Here is an 18,018-nt window from a genome sequence, read left to right as displayed (position 1 = left end):
TTCTACATTTCCTTGCTGGCAACAACAGACGGACCAGATTGTTTGTCTCTTTTCTTTATTTTTTTCTCTCTCTCCTCCTTCCCTCCTTTCTCTCGCTCTTCTGGTTTTCGAGCAAGCAGCAGCGAGCAGTCAAGCTCATCTCCTGGCCAGAGCAAACAAAACCGAAGCCACATTCCCCGAGCTCAATTTGCTGTTACGTCTCAGCTCTGTGAATTGGGAGTTTTCAAGCTTGAAGTCTGGAGGAGTAGCTGGGTGGCTTCTGGCTGCTAATCTGTTCACACCACTTCTTGTGTGTGAACCCTAGGAATTACTACGACTATGGTCCGAAGGGTGGGGGGGTGGGGGGGCGGGGGGACGCACATGTTTTTGGATCTCTTTTGGTTGCAGAGGGAAACTAAAACTCAGCTATCAACAAGGAACAAAGAACATAACTTATAAAGTCATCCCATTTTCACTATATGGTCCTCAAAGTTTTGTGGTTTAATAGGTGAAAAAGAACTGGCTACCGACACATAGTTAAACTGCCTGTTTTGTGGAATTTTGCACAGTAGCTTGGAGTTTGAGCTTCTTGGGATGAGTCATGATTTTTTTTTATCTCTAATGTTGACAAACTGTTAAGTGATAAGTATCATAAAAATATCCCCCCACTGACAATTGGGTTGGTGATGACTGGTCTAGCTGTACTCCCTGTTTTAAATCATACTGTTATTTCATTATATTTAATGAGGTCTAATTTTAGCCTATGAATAATGAATAAACATTATTTGTTTCGCTTAGGTGAGTATTGTGAGGCAGATTTCATTTGTCTCATCTTCTCTCATATCTTGTTTTTACTTTTCACCTGTGTTTTACATGCTTTGATCTATTTTGTTTAGATCTTCTCTTCAAGGTAAACAATTGGTTACACAATTGTTCCTGGTCTCCCCCTCTCCCCCCTCCCCTATTTCTCTCTCTTTCCTACTCCCTCTTTGCCACCCACCTCTCCTCTCTTCCCCATTTTCTCTCTGCTCACCCCAACCGGTCGTGGCAGATGGCTGCCCACACTGAGTCTGGTTCTGCTAGAGAGGATTCTACTAGTTAATGAGGGAGTTTTTATCTCTCCCCAGTCAACAAAGTGCTGGTCATTGAGGGAACTCTTGGGTTTCTCTATACATGTTAAAGTCTTGATCTTATATGTTTTGATTTGGGTCTTAAAATAAACGGAAGAAGTACTAACTAAAACAGAAACACCTTTTATTGTAGTTCATTCATCTTATGCCATGGATTTTTTTGTAACCTTGTTTAGATACGTGCAAATAAAGTACAATGCAAATATGTGCATATAAAGTGTATGAATATAAATGTAAAGAAAACACAAATTTGTATAATTTAGATGATTACACGCTTGTGAGTAAGTATGAGGATTAGTTTATATTCATATGCCAATAGATGCCTTTCACCTCAATCTTACACATTGAACCTTTAAGTTGAGATGAGTTAACGGACGCCCAGTCAGACTCGGTCTCACCTGTTACATTGAGTTTAGTGTTTATTAATGTAAACAATTCACTGAATTGGTTGAACTAGTAACCTACTGTACTTTGAATTGCAAGTTATATTTTTAGTATTTACCTTTATACATATGATATATGGTTTCCTCCTTATTCTTCTCCTCTCGATGGTAGGAACCTTTAAGCGGAGGAAGTGTATTTTCCACACGGACGTATGTCACTGAAAGCCCGCAGATGTCATCATACGATGCTAGCTGTTAGCTTCCTTTACTCAAACCCCATCACGTGCTTCTGAGAGTAATTCAACTCATCTCTTGCAGTTTTTCCACCTGAGTGTTTTCTCTTCAGTGGACGTGTCGGGTTTCTCTCTGAAGTGTCTGTGAAGCGGCGTGGGCTGCTCCGTGCTAACCGTTAGCCAACTGCTAACAACCGGGACAGCAACTAAGTTACATGCGTGTTCTTCCACAGCTGTCATTTCCAGTGGCAGCTGATCTGCGAGGTACGTTCATCTATCAGTACTCGGTGATTTACCTTGCTGTCGCTGCCATGCTGTTGCTTCTGTTAGCAGTGGGTCTCGAACACATGCCCGGTGCACAGCTCGATGATGCTTTACTTGAGTGACAGCCACGATCACTCTGTTCAAAACAAACCAGACTCCAGTACAATGAAGGAATAAATGCTCCTGCCAACGAACATTGATCGATATGTTTGTCATGTGGGCGACATTGACTTGTAATGGGATTCTGCTGTGGAGAACGTCTGACACCACTTACACTTTTTTTAAACCAGCTTTATTTATAACAGCAGATAGAGACTGTCTGCTCCTCCTGATACCCAATGAATTGTGTTTTCTGTTCATACAGAGGGAACATTTCGTAATAATCATAAGATAAGATAAGAGATTCCATTATTAGTCCCACAATGGGGACATTTGCAACATTACAGCAGCAAGTGTCAAAAAAAACGCATCAGTTGGTAAAGTCATGTCCCCGGATAATAATACTTAAGTGTAGGGAAATGTAAAAAGATATATAGAAAGATATGAATGGATTGAAAACTAATATCACAGTGTAAACAATGGCTACAAGAATTCGTAGCCATCCATCCCCGTCAGACATCATGGAGCTCCAGGCGGTGTTGATGGCGGCTGGAGGGGGCTCTCGTATGACTGATCTGACATACAACACCCCCAAGCCCATGCTGCCCGTTGGCAACCGACCCCTCATGTGGTATCCGCTTAACCTGCTGGAGAGGGTGGGCTTTGAAGGTAAGAGCTGGATTTTTCATGATACTATTACTTGTTATTAGGGATGGGCGTTCGATTAAATAGTCTTCATCGATCGTCGGGAGAATTAATGATGAATTTTCGATTAATCATTTATATTTTGAAGTTAAAAAATTCACTATTAATAAGCTATATTAAAATGCAGTGAAAAAACAAAGCGTGTTTCCTCATTGAGATCTTTATTACAAGATGAACAAAATATGCACAGCCGTAATCTTAAGCAGCGGAGCCGAGAGCTAGAAGCTGGAGCTACTAAACACAACTGACCATGGTTTTTTTTTATTCTCAAAATAAAATAATAATAATTCAAAAGAACATCATGTTAAACAACAACTTAACCACAAATATATAATACTTAGGTATTAGGAGAAAGCTTCATAAAAATAACCAGTAACTCACATACAACCTCAGCACCAGCCTACGGGTTTGTGTTGCGAAAGATGAGCATGTTAACATTCCCCGAGATCAGACGCAAACGCAGCCTGGTGACCGGCAGTCCAGCCCCCGAAAAAACACACAGGCATTTTTTCAAACACTGCCCCCCGTGGTCAAATGTGTAATAAGCGAATTTCTCAATGAAAAAATAATTTCCTCGACGAAATTCTTAATGATCATCCCTACTTGTTATACTATAGAAACTACTGTATATCGATGAGCCCTGTTTGTGTTAGTCCTGCCATGGTTAATGATAACAGTGGTATCAGGTTCTTGGTCATCTCAAGAATCGTGGAGGCTGCTGTGTTCTTCGAAACCTTGAATTCAGCGGAAAACAATTTGTAGCTTTCTGCAGATCTTTGTCTCAATGCTCTCCTGTCTCTGAGCTCTGAGCTGTTCCTTCAACCAATGATATACATTATCAGCTGCATGACCTTGTATAGACTGTATAGACAGCTGTGTGCCTCTCCGAGTATGTAGTTGAAGCGTACAGTCAACACAGAAAACAATTTTGGTCAGCATATGGACATACGCATAGGGGTCCTAGTGGACATGGATCGGTCATAACATTTATGTCACAAGAACCATAGCGCACCCCAGACTACTGGTGGACTCGGAAACTGGGAATTTTCCCTAAAAGAAAGTGAGAATAAGTGATCCTGGATCCACCTCTCTGTCTGGATCTGCTCTTAAATTTAACGAGTTCTTAATGGCCCACGTCTCGTCCTGTTTTCCGAAAAGAAAATTGACACCAAATTAAATTAGTGTTGATTACCTGTGTTAAAGCATAGTGAAATAAAATATAACTGATCGTTTAAAACTGTACCACACCTTAACTGAAGCTGTTACATTTTAATTACAAGACCAGTCATGAGTCTCGATTCCACTCTTGGTGGGTGCACAGCGAGTGCCTGAGCAAAATTGCCTCAAGGAACATTGCGTTGCTCCGTTCACGGCGTAAAACCTATTAAATTTACAATTGTGCTGCTTTTTCGAGTCCTACTTTTACCAGCTTGTCAGCACATCATCAGCCATTGTCAGGTGTGCATTTCCTGTCTAGATTTACAGTCCAGACTTTTGCCTCTTGCGCTGCGGCATGCAGTGGGTCCAAAACGCTGGACGTATAAAGGGATCTGTTGTAGTGCGCTGTTCTTGCCAGTAAACAGGGCTGTTCTTTATAAAAGCCTGTAGGTCCTCACTCACCTAAACAAAACTGGCTTTCTATACATAATCATCCTGTGTGGCCTGTAGTTTACTGTGTGCAGCCAGCTAGCCAAAGCTCTGCAATTTGGTTTTACTAGGCTGACACAGCTAGAGTGAACAAATGCCCGCTGGAAAACATTGTATGGAGACCAGGCCATTTAAAGTAGATGCACTCTGCATTGACTTGGATTCATGAAGCTGTCTAATAATGTTTCATCGACTTTATAAAAACAGCACAACAGTGGTCTTAGCATGATTTAAGCTCTAGGTTGTGTCAATCAAATACTGTAGATATTCAATGATAACCAGTCTCCTCATCTTTGCACTAATTTATTCGTTTGAATCCATCGTAAGAGTTTGTGTTGGTTATTTACTGTGAATAACATCTAAATATTATTGCTAAACTGCGTCTTCAGAGGTGATAGTGATCACCACCAAAGAGGTCCAGAAGATGATGAGCACAGACCAAAAAATTAAGGAGGTGAAGATGAAGCTGGACGTGGTTTGTATCCAGGAAGACGGAGACATGGGGACTGCAGACGCACTCAGACACATCTCGCAGAAAATCAAGGTATGTGGCCTATTTATTTATCTATAAGCCGTGGTTTTAGTCAATCATATAATTGTGTCTGCAGACATATTGATGGTATGTTATTTCAGGTGTGTCTTATTGCAGTTTGATGTCCATTCTTCCACTGCAGCACTGCTTCGCTCAGTCTTGGCAGAGAGGGCTAAACAATACACAGTGACCACTGTAATGCAAGCCATTGTTGTTTTAATGAAAGAAGCTGTTCTCCTGTGTATAATATCAACTCTATGCAAAGAAAACTGCAGAATGTTCTGCGGAAGAGAAGAAAAAAGATAAAGATTGTGGGGGAGTTTGAGGTGGGCTTTGTGTGTTCTGCTGGGTGACCACTCATCCGTGCCTTTCCCTCTCCCGGATGGTCAAGGCTGCTGAAGTGCCTCATTTCACCTTTTTAAAATACACACAAACATACACAGACACACACGTTTTCAAATGCTGACATGCTGACATGCTATCCATGACCCCCAACCCTAATTTCCAGACCCCCTCTGTATCCTGCCTGCTGAGCCCTCCACCCAATACTCTCTAAACAGATGAGGTCATGGTTAAGACTCAAACCCCCCCTGCTGCCAGTTTACCCAGTGCACCATTTACTCTCATCCTGTAGTCATGCACATCTGTGCAACATTTGTATTTGGTTATATGTCATCCCTTTGTATATGCCATTGGCCTGACGGGCCTCCTGTGGCCATTAAAGCATGTTCTCTCTAAGGCTCTGTGGAGCTTAGAAATGTAAATATATTTCTGAAGCTTTTGCTGTAGTTTGGCTATCAAGGATTTTCATATAGTTTTAATTGCAGTTTTCTAGACGGTCAGGGGGAGTTTATTTATTCAAGAGTTGCAATAATTGTCTTCCATGTCTCCGAACTGATTAGTTCTTAAAAAAAAATATTATTGGAAATAAACCATTAAAAATGCAGGCAATGATTCCTAAGATGTCTTTAATCAAGCCCATATGTAAAAGAAAGAACTGTGTTTGATTATACACTTTAACCATTAACATTATCATATATCCAATTACCTAGAACTTAAATTAAGAAAAGCAGAAACGCATATAGAGTTTCTATATAAACGGTCTCTATTTGAAGATTATTGTGATAGTAAAAAATGCAAATACAGTCAGGAACTCAGCAGGTACAAGTTTCTGATACGGATCAAACCAAAAACATCTTTTTTAAATATATTTTAAAGAAAATGAATTTGTTTGAAAACATTTAGTCAGTAACAGGACACATGCAGTTTGGTGTCAGAACATTTTGTGAAACAAAACAAACTCATCTTCAGCTTCAACTATTAGCTCCTTTATTTACTTTAAACCAATCTTGGCTGAAATATTGATTTTGATTTATTTCATATAATTAAGAATTGAAAAGAGATATTCTCCAGTCTCCACATATGCTCACTGCCAATAGTCCCAGTTCAAACATCACTGAAATGTGCTTACAGATACCTTTTGTATTTAGCGTGTGCCACGTCAAACATTGGAAGACCTAATTGTCCTTCCACTGCAGTTCATTACATTCATCACAACAAAATAAGTTGGCTTTGCTTTGATCAAATACTCAAAATGCCATATTTGTTGTGACACGTGAGTTAAATGTTTTTTTCCTCTGGCATTTGAATTGGTCTGTTCAGATTCAAATTTTTTTCTCTTCACCCAAAAGCACTTTCACAGATGCAAGGTGTACACTCACACACTCACACACACACACACACACACACACACACACACACACACACACACACACTTAAATAGGACTAGCTCTAGCATGCTCCCATTGAGAATAGTCAAGTTCCTAATCCTTTGAGCAGCCAGCTAGATTAGGGGCATTGAGTTACACACACTCACACACTGGATGGGTGATGAGTGAAGAACTGTAACCGGGGCCTGCCAAATCCCAGCACAGAGATCACTCAAACTGTCAAACCGATGCATGAGTACAGTATAGACGCACACAATCACTCATCCCTTTACACAAACACTGTGTAAAGGGATTTGGTGTATCCTATCAAACAAAATGCTCACAGGAATCAGTGTTCACTCTGGGTGAGCACAGTGGGTCATTCCTCCTGATTACTGAAAAGAGAGATTACGAGCAGCATATTTTATTTTGTTCGCTCTTCAAACAGCGATGTTACACAAAAGTGGACGGATATGCCTGATTATTGCTGCGCTCTTTCACAATAATCCAAACTAGTGAAAGGAGTACTTTACGTTGGTCTTTTCGCTTTGTACGCTCAAAGCCCCTTTGACATATGTATTATCACTCAGGCTTAATCACCTGGCAGAATGGGTCTATGCAGGTCAAAGGAGCCATATATACATTGGAAATGAAGATTCAAAGGTTCAAATATGTTAGTCAGCTTCTAAGCCACATGATAAAGGGTGAAGAGAGACGGAGGAGTGAGAGATTGAGCTGAGGATTTTCATGAGAGGGACACAGTAAACATGCTTATATGAGAGTTCCTTTGTATTTCTTCTCCTCTTCGTTCTTTCCTCCCCCAGCCATGTCCACCTGTTTTCCCTTTGTCCTGTAACAAACAAGAGCTCAGACCAAATATTTGAAGGAAGTTGATGTTAAGCAAGGACAAGGTTTGGGAAAATCCCATTTTCCTTTCAGTTTATTTTAAGTTTGTTTCGGCCCACAAAACATTGTTTACAAAGGATTTGTTAACCCCCCAAAAAAAGAAAAGCAATATGTCTACAAAATAAATAAATAAAGGCGTAGAACAAAATGTATGCACCAAAAGGTGTAGGCTTCATACCCAGAAGACTCCAAATGAAACTGGCCCTAAAAGCTTTTATCCTACAGTGACTTCTCTATTTTTTATTCTGTTTTAGGTAACGACAACATTAATCGAGTCTTTAATAGTTTCAGTTTTTCAGATGTTTAAAAGTTGTTAAAGCTTCCAGGTCTTAATATTAAAATGATATTTACACCAAACATAAGTCTGACTAAAGAAGACAACTATGTGTCAATTAATAGGTGATGGTTGTCATTTTTTAACAGAAGAAGTCAGGAAATGACACCAGGACTGTAGACACGACCTAAAGCTAATACAGATTGGAGAATAATCAATGATCCTTTTGGTCACAGGAACGATGTCATGTTGACATCACTATAAATTCATGCATTGAGGTTAACATCAGCATGATGTCGTCATTATGAAATTTGGTCATTAAAATTTAGTGCATGCAGAGTATGCATCGCCCCTCCAGTCCTTTTCATTTGGGAATGATGTCAGTTACCAGGGAGGCGTCTGTGTGTGTCTGTATCAGTGTGTGTGTGTGTGTGTGTCTGTGTATCAGTGTGTGTGGTCCTGACCTGTCCAGAGATTCTGGCTGTTGAAAGGCCAAAGTCTCTCTGTCTCTCCAGCTGACTCCACTCTGCTGCCGCCTGAGTGAGTGCCTGTGTGTGGGGATTGTGCAGGCCCCATGCGTGTGCGTGTGTGCAAATACGTCCTTGTGTGTTCTCTCCTTGAACATGTGTGCGAGCTTGCCTGCGTGTGATAGAAGGAGAAGAGTGTTGAAAGGTCTCAGTGTCAGTAGGTCTCCAGCAGACACCTCCAGCATGTGGCAGCTTCCTGTCGCCAGGTCCAGACCAGGTTATCCTCAGAGTTACCTCTAGGTCAGCTGCATGACCCTTGACCCCAGTGATACCACCCTCACTGACACACACACACACACACACACACACACACACACACAGACACACACACACAGACAGAGAACTCTACTGTTCAACATTTAAAAACAGTGCACATCTTATTGAAGTGGATTCTTTCACGCTTGGTAGCTTTGCTCATCATCAATATTCATTATTAAAACGGTGAAAAACAGGTTAGTGTTCCTTATGTACTACAACAAAAATCACATCATATATAATCAATATTTGCCAAATACTGTTGAAGTATGTTAACTTTATTTTCACCCATATTTTTTTTGAGCAAATATATATGGTGTAAACAAAGATTGATAGTTCAGCGTTTCTTAACTTTCTAATGTAGTTGATCATTTATTGTTCAACTATTAAGGTGATTGCTGCAATATGCTAAGATGCAGATACACTTCACTAATGTCATATGCTCTTGAAGGCCTGCATGTAGTTTTATAAGCTTCAGTGAATCAAATTCTTCCAGTATTTCTTTGATGACAGGGAGAGATTGAATCTGGTATTGCCTCCTGTTCTCTATCCTTGAGTCTATCCTGCATCCCTTCATCCATCTTTAAATTTTTTTATACTTCCAATTTATCTTTCCTTTCCCATTCTGTCTTCTGTCCTGTTGAGAATGGCTGTAAATTCTTCACACGTGTGCTCTTCTTCCTCATTAAATGCCGCCCCTCTCCTCTCACTCAGTCTCTTTCCGTCTCTCTTAGTCACAGTGTGAGTTAAGATGTCTCTGTCATTAAGGTGGCTGGTGCTAATGGTGGGATTAGTCCTTATGCTGACAGCCTTCATCACTGGATACACAGATGGATACCGCACACATACACACAAATGTGGGCGTACACACACACAAGCACCCACACATGACTAATGTAGGTTTTGGTGGAGTTACAAAGATATCAAAGGAGGTTGGTACTGAATAGTTTATGGGGATATGGATAATCTCCCGAAGATGAAATGCTAAAATAAAAAGATTAGTTCTCTTTCTTCTTTAAAGGGTCAGTGTGTATAATTTAGTGACATCTAGTGGTGAATTTGCATGTTGCAGCTGAATACATTACCCCTCACCTAACTCTCTCCTTCCAAACATGAAAGAGAACCTGTGGTAGCCCTCAGATGTCATAAAAACTTTAAAAAATTTTGTCCAGTTTGGGCTGCCAATAGGTCCCTTTCAACAATGGAAGGCTTCAACAATGAGTGTTATGTGCTGTTTTTGAATCAAGTCAGAGGAAAGTGCTGAAAGCCAACCAGCATAGATGGTTCTGAGTAAAGTATGAGGATACAAAGTTATTTATGTGATATTGTTTAAGTTGATGATAGAAATATGAGCCAGGGCTGAGCAAAAACTTATTGTGGTCCTGGTTTCTTTCAGCCACTGCCCTGGCATGGACCACTCGCCTTGGGTCTATGAGCGGACCCTCCAAATGTGGAATGATCGTTTTTATAATTTTTTTTATCTGACTGGCTCAATGTCACTGATCGGCTTATTAGATAAGGCTCAGTGTGTGTGTATGTATGTGTGTGTGTGGACCACATACAAGCAGTGCTAAACTTCAGTGTTGAACAAAACAACCTGTTCTTTCATTTTCTCTCTCCATCTCTGAGTGAGCTATTGTGAGAATTTAAAATAACACAGTCTGAGCTCTTGTGTCCTGAGGTGTTTATGTTGCCACATATATATATTTATGTATAGTCTGCATGCTGCAGTGAGTGTCACAACTGAGCAGACCGCTCTTCATAACTATAACTCACCCTTCAAACTGTATTTTATGCATTTCTTTGTCTTTATGGGTTTTTGTATGTGTAGGGGTGACAATAGAAATGTCCCTAAAATCAAAACAAGTGGTGAGGTCAAGCTCCAAAATAGATTATACCAATTACAGAGTTCTCTTCAAAAGTCTGAAATGACTGTACTTGATGAGGCAATCATTTCCATCAAGCCCCTGCAGAGACACTATGTTATGGTATTTTTTTTTTTCATACCTTATTATTACACAGAGAGGTAAATTGGCAGCTTTGGAAATGGATCTTAATTTGCCCTCTGTTTCTCGTCCACCTCTCTCCGCAGGCGGACATCCTGGTGGTGAGCTGTGACCTGATAACAGATGTGGCGCTTCACGAGGTTGTCGATCTGTTCCGAGCCCACAATGCAACACTGGCCATGCTAATGAGCAAAGCACATGAATTTACCGAGACGGTCCCGGGCCAGAAGGGCAAGAAAAAGACAGGTAACGGGATGTTATATGATGTTGTTGCTCTATGCAATTGTTAAAACCTTTTGTTGTTTTCATTTTTATTGGTTTTTCTTACAACTGAAAGAAAGAATTGTTAAATTGCAATTGTTAAAAAATGGCAGCTATAGTGCTATATAAGAAAATGTATGATTTCTAATTAATATCACTCTTGCTTTATTGACACTATATATATATTTTCTCACCAGCTGAGCAGAGAGATTTTGTCGGCGTGGATCAGTCTGGTAAAAGGCTGCTGTTCATGGCCAACGAGGCGGATCTGGAGGACGGGCTGTCGATTAGGAAGTCCATCATGAGGAAGTAAGTCAGCTTAACGAAGGAAATCAAGCATTAAGCCAACAGAACTTCAAACTTATTTACTAAACTAACCTAGTTTAACATACTTCTGATAAACATGGGTTGATGTATTGGTATTAGGTTTGTGTAACTGTTTTTGATACTCATATGTTGTTCAAAGTGAGTAAAATCACTCAGTGGTCATTATATGGTTGACATCATCTTATAAGCCTTTAATTATTCCAAAAAACAGCTTTGCCCTTCACATTTCAGGAGCTGTAATTAATGTTTATTTTTGGGATCATGGGTATCAATAACATTTTGATGATATTTCTGCTCCTAAGGAAAATATTTATTGATCTACTACTTTAAAAGAACTCCTAATAGTTCTTTTTTTTTAATCTTTATTAGACACGAGCATTGTCAGCATAGAATCTTGTGAAGCTTCATTCTTTCCGCCATTGTCACTAACAGCAGGATCTCTTTGTGTGTGTATGGTGCAGTGTGTGAGTGATGGCTGCTCCCACCCCGCTCACAAAGGCTTTGTGAAAGAGGACATGTCTGGTTTAGCAAAAACAAAAATGCTTCACAGTCTTACACATAATCATAATTGTAATGTGCTCTATTACTTTAATTTAGCAATTATAAAAGGGAAAACAATTTTCCCTTGTATTGAAAGCAGAACCAGCCTTTATTAATTTAGCCCCAGGGCCCATTTAATACCCACTTTTGACACCCATCTCCCAACTTTTAATTTTGTGCGTATTTTGATTGTTTGTGGTTGGATGGTAAGTATGTCCTTTACAGCTGTAGATTCTTAGGCCCGGCAGAGCAGATGTCTAGGTTTCTAATCAGAGGCAGTGTGTTTGAAGGTTGTGTGTTCTGTGGCGGGTGTGTGGGATTTTTGTTACAGGAAGAGTCCTCTAGGTAGGTTTTCGTTTCAGGGTCCCAAAATGCATGTATGTGTGGGAGCGGGTGTTTTGGGAGCTCGTAAATACTTCATGGAGCCAAAGCGACTGTAAATTCTGGCCAATAAGAGGGGGACCTGAGCAGCTGCTTGCATGCCTCTCTCTGTGTGCGTGCATGTGCGTGTGTGCGTGCGTGTGTGTGTGTGTGCGTGTGTGTGTGTGCGTGTGTGTGTGCCTATACACATTGACTGTATATACTGTCGTTTTCAAACACACAGAACTCTCATACCGTGTCACGGTGTTATGGAAACACATTTTGCCCACTGCTAAACATTTACAGCTGACATTGAAAGATATATAACCTTTAAATCACCATTGATCATGTACACACACACACACAGGTCAAACAACCACACAAAACAGATATAAAAAATCCATCAACGTACCGTATTTATCACTTCAGGTAAAAACACTATAAATCCCAGAGTTCTGGATTTTTAGAACCACCAGTGAATAGATTTACAAGATTTTACTGTTTTTCACATCAGTGCCATCCAATCAAAGTTCACCACGCACACACACACAAACACTCACACAGAGATAGATTATTTAATTTGTGATCTGTAGACACATTCATGATACTTGTTTAGCTTCATTGATGAGAACTTGGTCTTTCATTAAATAGTGTACTTACTCCAAAGACATTATTCCAAATTAATTATATTAAAATTTAGTGTCTATCTGTTACAGCTTGAGATTTGGTGCATGCATCCAGTTAAAGGCCCATTTCCTCTTTATTTCATCTATGTCTTGCGATGACTACTCTTCCATAAAGCCCAGCCATCCTTGTTTGCATCCTCCATTCTTCTTCAAACCTATCGTGTGTGTGTGTGTGTAATTTATTTCCCACTCGTTCGCTACGGTTTCCACATGGTTGAGGTGTGTGTTTGCTCAAAATATTCTGCACATGTGAGATCGTCTGACCTGGAAATCATTTAACCGGTGTGAAAGGACTCAAGCAGAGCTTCCCCTCGTACATTACAGATTCTCCTGTCACGATCTTGTGCACACTGGCCTAGGGAAGAGGTTTAAAAAGGTGATTCAAAAATCATCCTAGTCTGGATCATGAGAAGGACGAGAACAAAAAATGATGTCATGGTTAGTTGGTCATAATAGTCAGCATATAATTAACAAACGTATCGCCCCCATCTGCATCAGTTGCCCTTTAGTTAACACTCAAATTTGTTTTACGATGCGTGCCGTCAAGCAGGGGAACTGGATGCTTGGATCAAGTGCTTTAGAAATATATCTTAACCACAGTGACCTTTAAGATGTTGGACCAGAAGTTTTTTTGCATCTGTTACCAATGATGGCACAAGACACCAAAGCTAAAACTTAATCAACACAAATACCATATGCTGTACCTTCCAAATTTGAAATAGCCTCCATTGCAAAGTACGATATTTCATATATCTAGATGCTTATGCAGCTCCCGACATGCAGATTTCAATTCTAACATCTTTGTGAACTAGTTGTTTGTACCATTTGTAAACATAACCTTCAGACTGGGATATTTTTTTATCTCTGCCAAGGATGTTATGTTTTCACCCTGATCCATGTGTTTGTAAGCAGGATTATGAAAAACTACTGGACGGATTACCATGAAACTTGATGGAAGGATGTGGTTTTCGGTCAGGGAACAGCCCGATACATCTAGGATTTTGAATTTTCCCAGACTTCCAAGGGAATAGTTCATGAACTTTGATGAAAATAATTAGGAATTTTAAGGCACTGATGCCATTGTAGCTTATTCATAATTATTTTCTGACATTTTATACAATGCACATTAAACACATTTAGAAGTATGTCTATAATCTTTCCTACAGAATGTGCAGATTTTGCAGGGCATTGTTAAAAAAAACAACTCATAACACAGCTTTAAATATGTGAGTTATCTTAATTAAGAAAGCATCTGTTACTAGAAGAATATCAAGGGAATCACACACGTTTTATTTTGAAGGCAATAGTTGAATGTCCTAAATACATCCTAAGCCCTTCAGCCGTGTTGGCTCTGTAGTGGAAACCCTACTAATGAGGGTATTAACAGTCATTCTCCTGCGTCTGAGTCATCGTCCGCTGTGGGATTTTGGTTGTAACTAAATAAGACATTATACTGTGTGTGTGTGTTTGTGTGCATTAGCGAGCAAGAGAGATGTGACTCTTCTCTCCCACTGAGGACTTTAGTGGTACTTAAGTAGTCAGCCATTAATCCAAGGGTTGAGTCATCCTTGCCTGCAGAGGCAGTAAATTCCTGCTCCCCTTGAAACCCAGCTCTATAGCACAGGCAGCAACCAGAAATCACATGATGCTGCTCTTTGGAAAAGCAAGATGTTTAGCCTTATTTGGGAAATGTAGGATGTTTGTATAGGCGGGATTTTGTGGGTAAAAGTGAAAAAAAACTAAAATAAGCACGTGGCCAGACTTTAGTGTTATACATCAGTGAGTAAAGCAACATCTGAAAGTGAAATGTTTCGAAATAGTAAGTGTATATATACAATTTGATTAGGTGTTAATATTTCTAATGTCATTTACCTACAGCCATTTGTTTATTTATTTTTTTTTTATAAAAGGAGATTACACAAAAACATCTGAATAGATTACCACACAGCTAGTGGCAGCATGTACTATGTGTCAGGGAAGAGCCCATTCAATCTTGGAACAGATTTGGATAAGGATCGGAGCTGATCCAGGATTTATTTTCACTTTCTTTAACATTGTGAGACCTTGGATCTTGTTGATTAGAAAATCTGGTACATTTAGGGGACTCATGTCTTTGTGTGTAAGATTTGAATTTAAGAGGACTCTTGGGCCTTGGCGTTGGTATGAGCTCTACTGAGTAGAATTAATCTCTGAAGTAAATATTTGTTAGTTGCTGTCCTCATTCTGGAGATAATGTGACATTATAAGTTATTGGACATGTAATATGCAGCATCTGTACTAACAACACTTGCACCTGGATACATCCTTATTGTCCTTGGACATGTGGCAGGTGATTAGCCATGTGTTCTTGTAGCTAGAGCAGGCAACACTGAAATGCAACTGATACATCCCACCCCCTGGACTTTCTCCGCCTGGGCCCCTAGGATAATATCCTTAGAAATCCAGGAGAAGTCGATGTGAACACATCAGGGGATCCCTGTTGGATTAAAGGCTAGCAAGTGGGGGGGTTGATGATGCTTCAAACGAGGCGGAGATAATACGTCACTTCCTGCCTCTGTCTGCTGCACCCGATTGTTCCACCTCTCCCCCGCATCGTGTGGAGGATTGTTGCTGTTGTGAATGCTTCTGTGCAGAGAACCCCCCTCTGCTGTGTTGTGCATGTGTGAAAGGCAAACTGCAGGTAAGCTACGTAGCCAATTATCTGGATATAAACCACAGGTCATGTTTCTGAAAACGGCTTCAGTTTCAACAAATAAGATAAAGACTTTTAGACTTAAATTACAGGGACACCTGTTCTTACACACTCCTATCCACTCACTCTCTCCCCTCACTCACTCACCCCCTCACTCACTCATTCACTCCCTCACCCACTCCCCTCACTCACTCCTGTCTCACTTGCAGATGCCAAGCAGTGATGTCACATGCTGGGTGTTCCCATAAATTCCGCTTTAAGCCGGCAATACCCGCACACAGGCACACACCTGGGAAATGTTGTGTGAATAAATACATTTTACAAACACCCGCAGAGTGTGTCCATGTGTGTGTGCAGGCACATGTGTTTTTATGCTTTTGAATAGAATACCTTAACGCAGATGAACACACACACACCGTTTGATTTATGACTTCCAGCATCTGGTTGTAAAATATTTGTGACCAAGCAATCCTCCTCAGTCACTCTCGTTATCCTGCTGCCTGGTGGAGAGCGGGAGTTCAGAGGAGCGGAAAAGGAGAAATGTGGAAAACTGTAGAAAAGAGTTTTTATTGAGGAAGAGAGGAAGGAAGTGAGTGACGTAAAGCAATAGGAAACATTCGAAAAAGATCTTTTGAAACTCCGATTCTCAAATCCAGGTGAATCATCACTAATTAATCCGGCCTCATGCCAATAAAAATATCACACCTTGGATCCTTGCAAATGTTAAATTAGATATTTATGAATTAATGCTAATTTGGATGCACACGCAAAGAGGTGCTAAAGAAGAATTTCAGCCATTAGTTGTGTAAATCAAAGCTTTACTGAATGTTGCTCCTTCACTTTTGTTGTAGTAGTTTTCTAATCTTGAATATTAGCTGTATGCACAGACGTAGAAAGTCAGTCAAAAACACCCATACAACCATATTGGTTCATATTTTGAATCACACGTTTATGATACCATCTTTATATGTTGTGGTATTTCGACTGGAACCATTTCCCTTGTACCCACTACAGATTTTTTATTATTATTATATAACTCGATAACAAGAAGCGTTTTTTTTGTTTTTAAAGAGCAGAATCCGAGCCGCAGGCAAGATACTAATGTGTGAGTGGAGATAGAGTTCGAATTTGAGTCACAATGGATTGCCTAAGAGTCTTTTGATCTAACCATGTAACCATCTTCACATAGGTCTCGACCTTATTATGTAAAGTGCCTTGAGATAATGTATATTATGATTTGTGGCTATACAAATAAAATCGAACTCTTGTACTCGATCATGCAGGCGTATGCTCCATCTCTGCCACTCTGTTCTCTCATGGAATGTCGTCTGGCACTGCCATCCCTTCACACGAGCCAATCACTGTCCAGACTGTTCTCGTTAGTGATTCCCTGATGACGAAACCTGATAGGAGGATAACCAGAAGAACCCGTTTGCGCCGCAAGTGTTTCAGTAACGCGTCAATTGTACAGATGGGTGAAAAATGGATGAAACCAAAAATGCACATTCTTCCATTCAGCATGAAATCGTCAGACTTTACAGTCACCACATTTAAAATCAATACATTTTGTGTCTATTTGTGCCAACTCTTATAGCTCCTTTCCACCGGTCAAAGTGATGTCATATTCTTGACATCGAACATGACGAGCACATGACCGAAGGAATACAGAGTCCAAATCCCCTGCTACCAGTGGGAAACAAGTCAAGTGTCTTTTTTGAGCGGATTGAATTGTGCTTTAAAAACCTTTGTTTACCTGCTAATTTTGTCTCTAAGAGATATAATACATAGTTAAGACATTTTTGCATGAACATTTTTTTTTTTATATTTAGAATTTTTGCGACAGCCCATATTGTCTGTACATATCAGTTCAGACTTTGTTTAACAGCCAGTATTTATTTTCTATTCATTTTAATGTTTTAAGATTAAGATTAAGATGATTAAGATGCATTTATTAGTCCCAAACACATGCACAGACATGCAAAGGCACACTCATGCAGGTAGGGAAATTTAACCTCTGCTTTTGACCCATCTGGTACAGGACACACAGAGCAGTGAGCGACCATGTACGGCGCTCGGAGAGCAGATGTTGTAAGGTGCCTTGCTCAGGGGCACTAGACAGGGTAGGGAGACTCTTGGATTTTTGGACGGATCAATCCAGGTTCGTCTTTTGTTGTCTCTCTGTGGAGTCGAACCAGAGACCTTAGTCCAAGTTTCTGCCACTAGACCACCGCCTCTTTATTATGTGGAATAATAAATCAATCTGCTCAGCTCTCAGCGTCACTGCGAACAGTGAGAACCATGTCTGCTTCAAATTTTTGTCAACGTTTCATTATTGTTTTGTGGTAATGAGACACAGACTTTTCAAGTCATTCCCCTTTTACAACTTAAAAAAATCGAAATCACTACAGCGTGCTTTGAAAACATAGAAGGTGTGTGTGATTTGTAGTAAATGGGCTAAAACATGTAAAAGCCCTGGTTTGGTCCTTTCACGAACAATGCTCCC

At 40.1% G+C, this 18,018-nt stretch overlaps 1 protein-coding gene across 1 annotated transcript in view; it reads left to right on the top strand.

The window, feature by feature from the left end:
- The first annotated feature begins 1,693 nt into the window (after positions 1-1,693).
- The window catches only part of eif2b3 (eukaryotic translation initiation factor 2B, subunit 3 gamma), a 29,707-nt gene continuing 13,382 nt past the window's right edge, over positions 1,694-18,018 (top strand). Inside the window, exons 1-5 of the mRNA XM_062404565.1 lie at positions 1,694-1,989; positions 2,588-2,757; positions 4,830-4,984; positions 10,736-10,895; positions 11,108-11,219. Of these exons, the coding sequence (XP_062260549.1) occupies positions 2,610-2,757; positions 4,830-4,984; positions 10,736-10,895; positions 11,108-11,219 (575 nt within the window). The 5' untranslated portion in view covers positions 1,694-1,989; positions 2,588-2,609. The remainder of the gene's footprint in view (positions 1,990-2,587; positions 2,758-4,829; positions 4,985-10,735; positions 10,896-11,107; positions 11,220-18,018) is intronic.

This window comes from Platichthys flesus, chromosome 14, assembly GCF_949316205.1.
Source record: "Platichthys flesus chromosome 14, fPlaFle2.1, whole genome shotgun sequence".
NCBI classification, from domain to species: domain Eukaryota; kingdom Metazoa; phylum Chordata; class Actinopteri; order Pleuronectiformes; family Pleuronectidae; genus Platichthys; species Platichthys flesus.
Note: the sequence above shows the minus strand (reverse complement) of the source record. Positions and strands in the feature narration are given on the sequence as shown.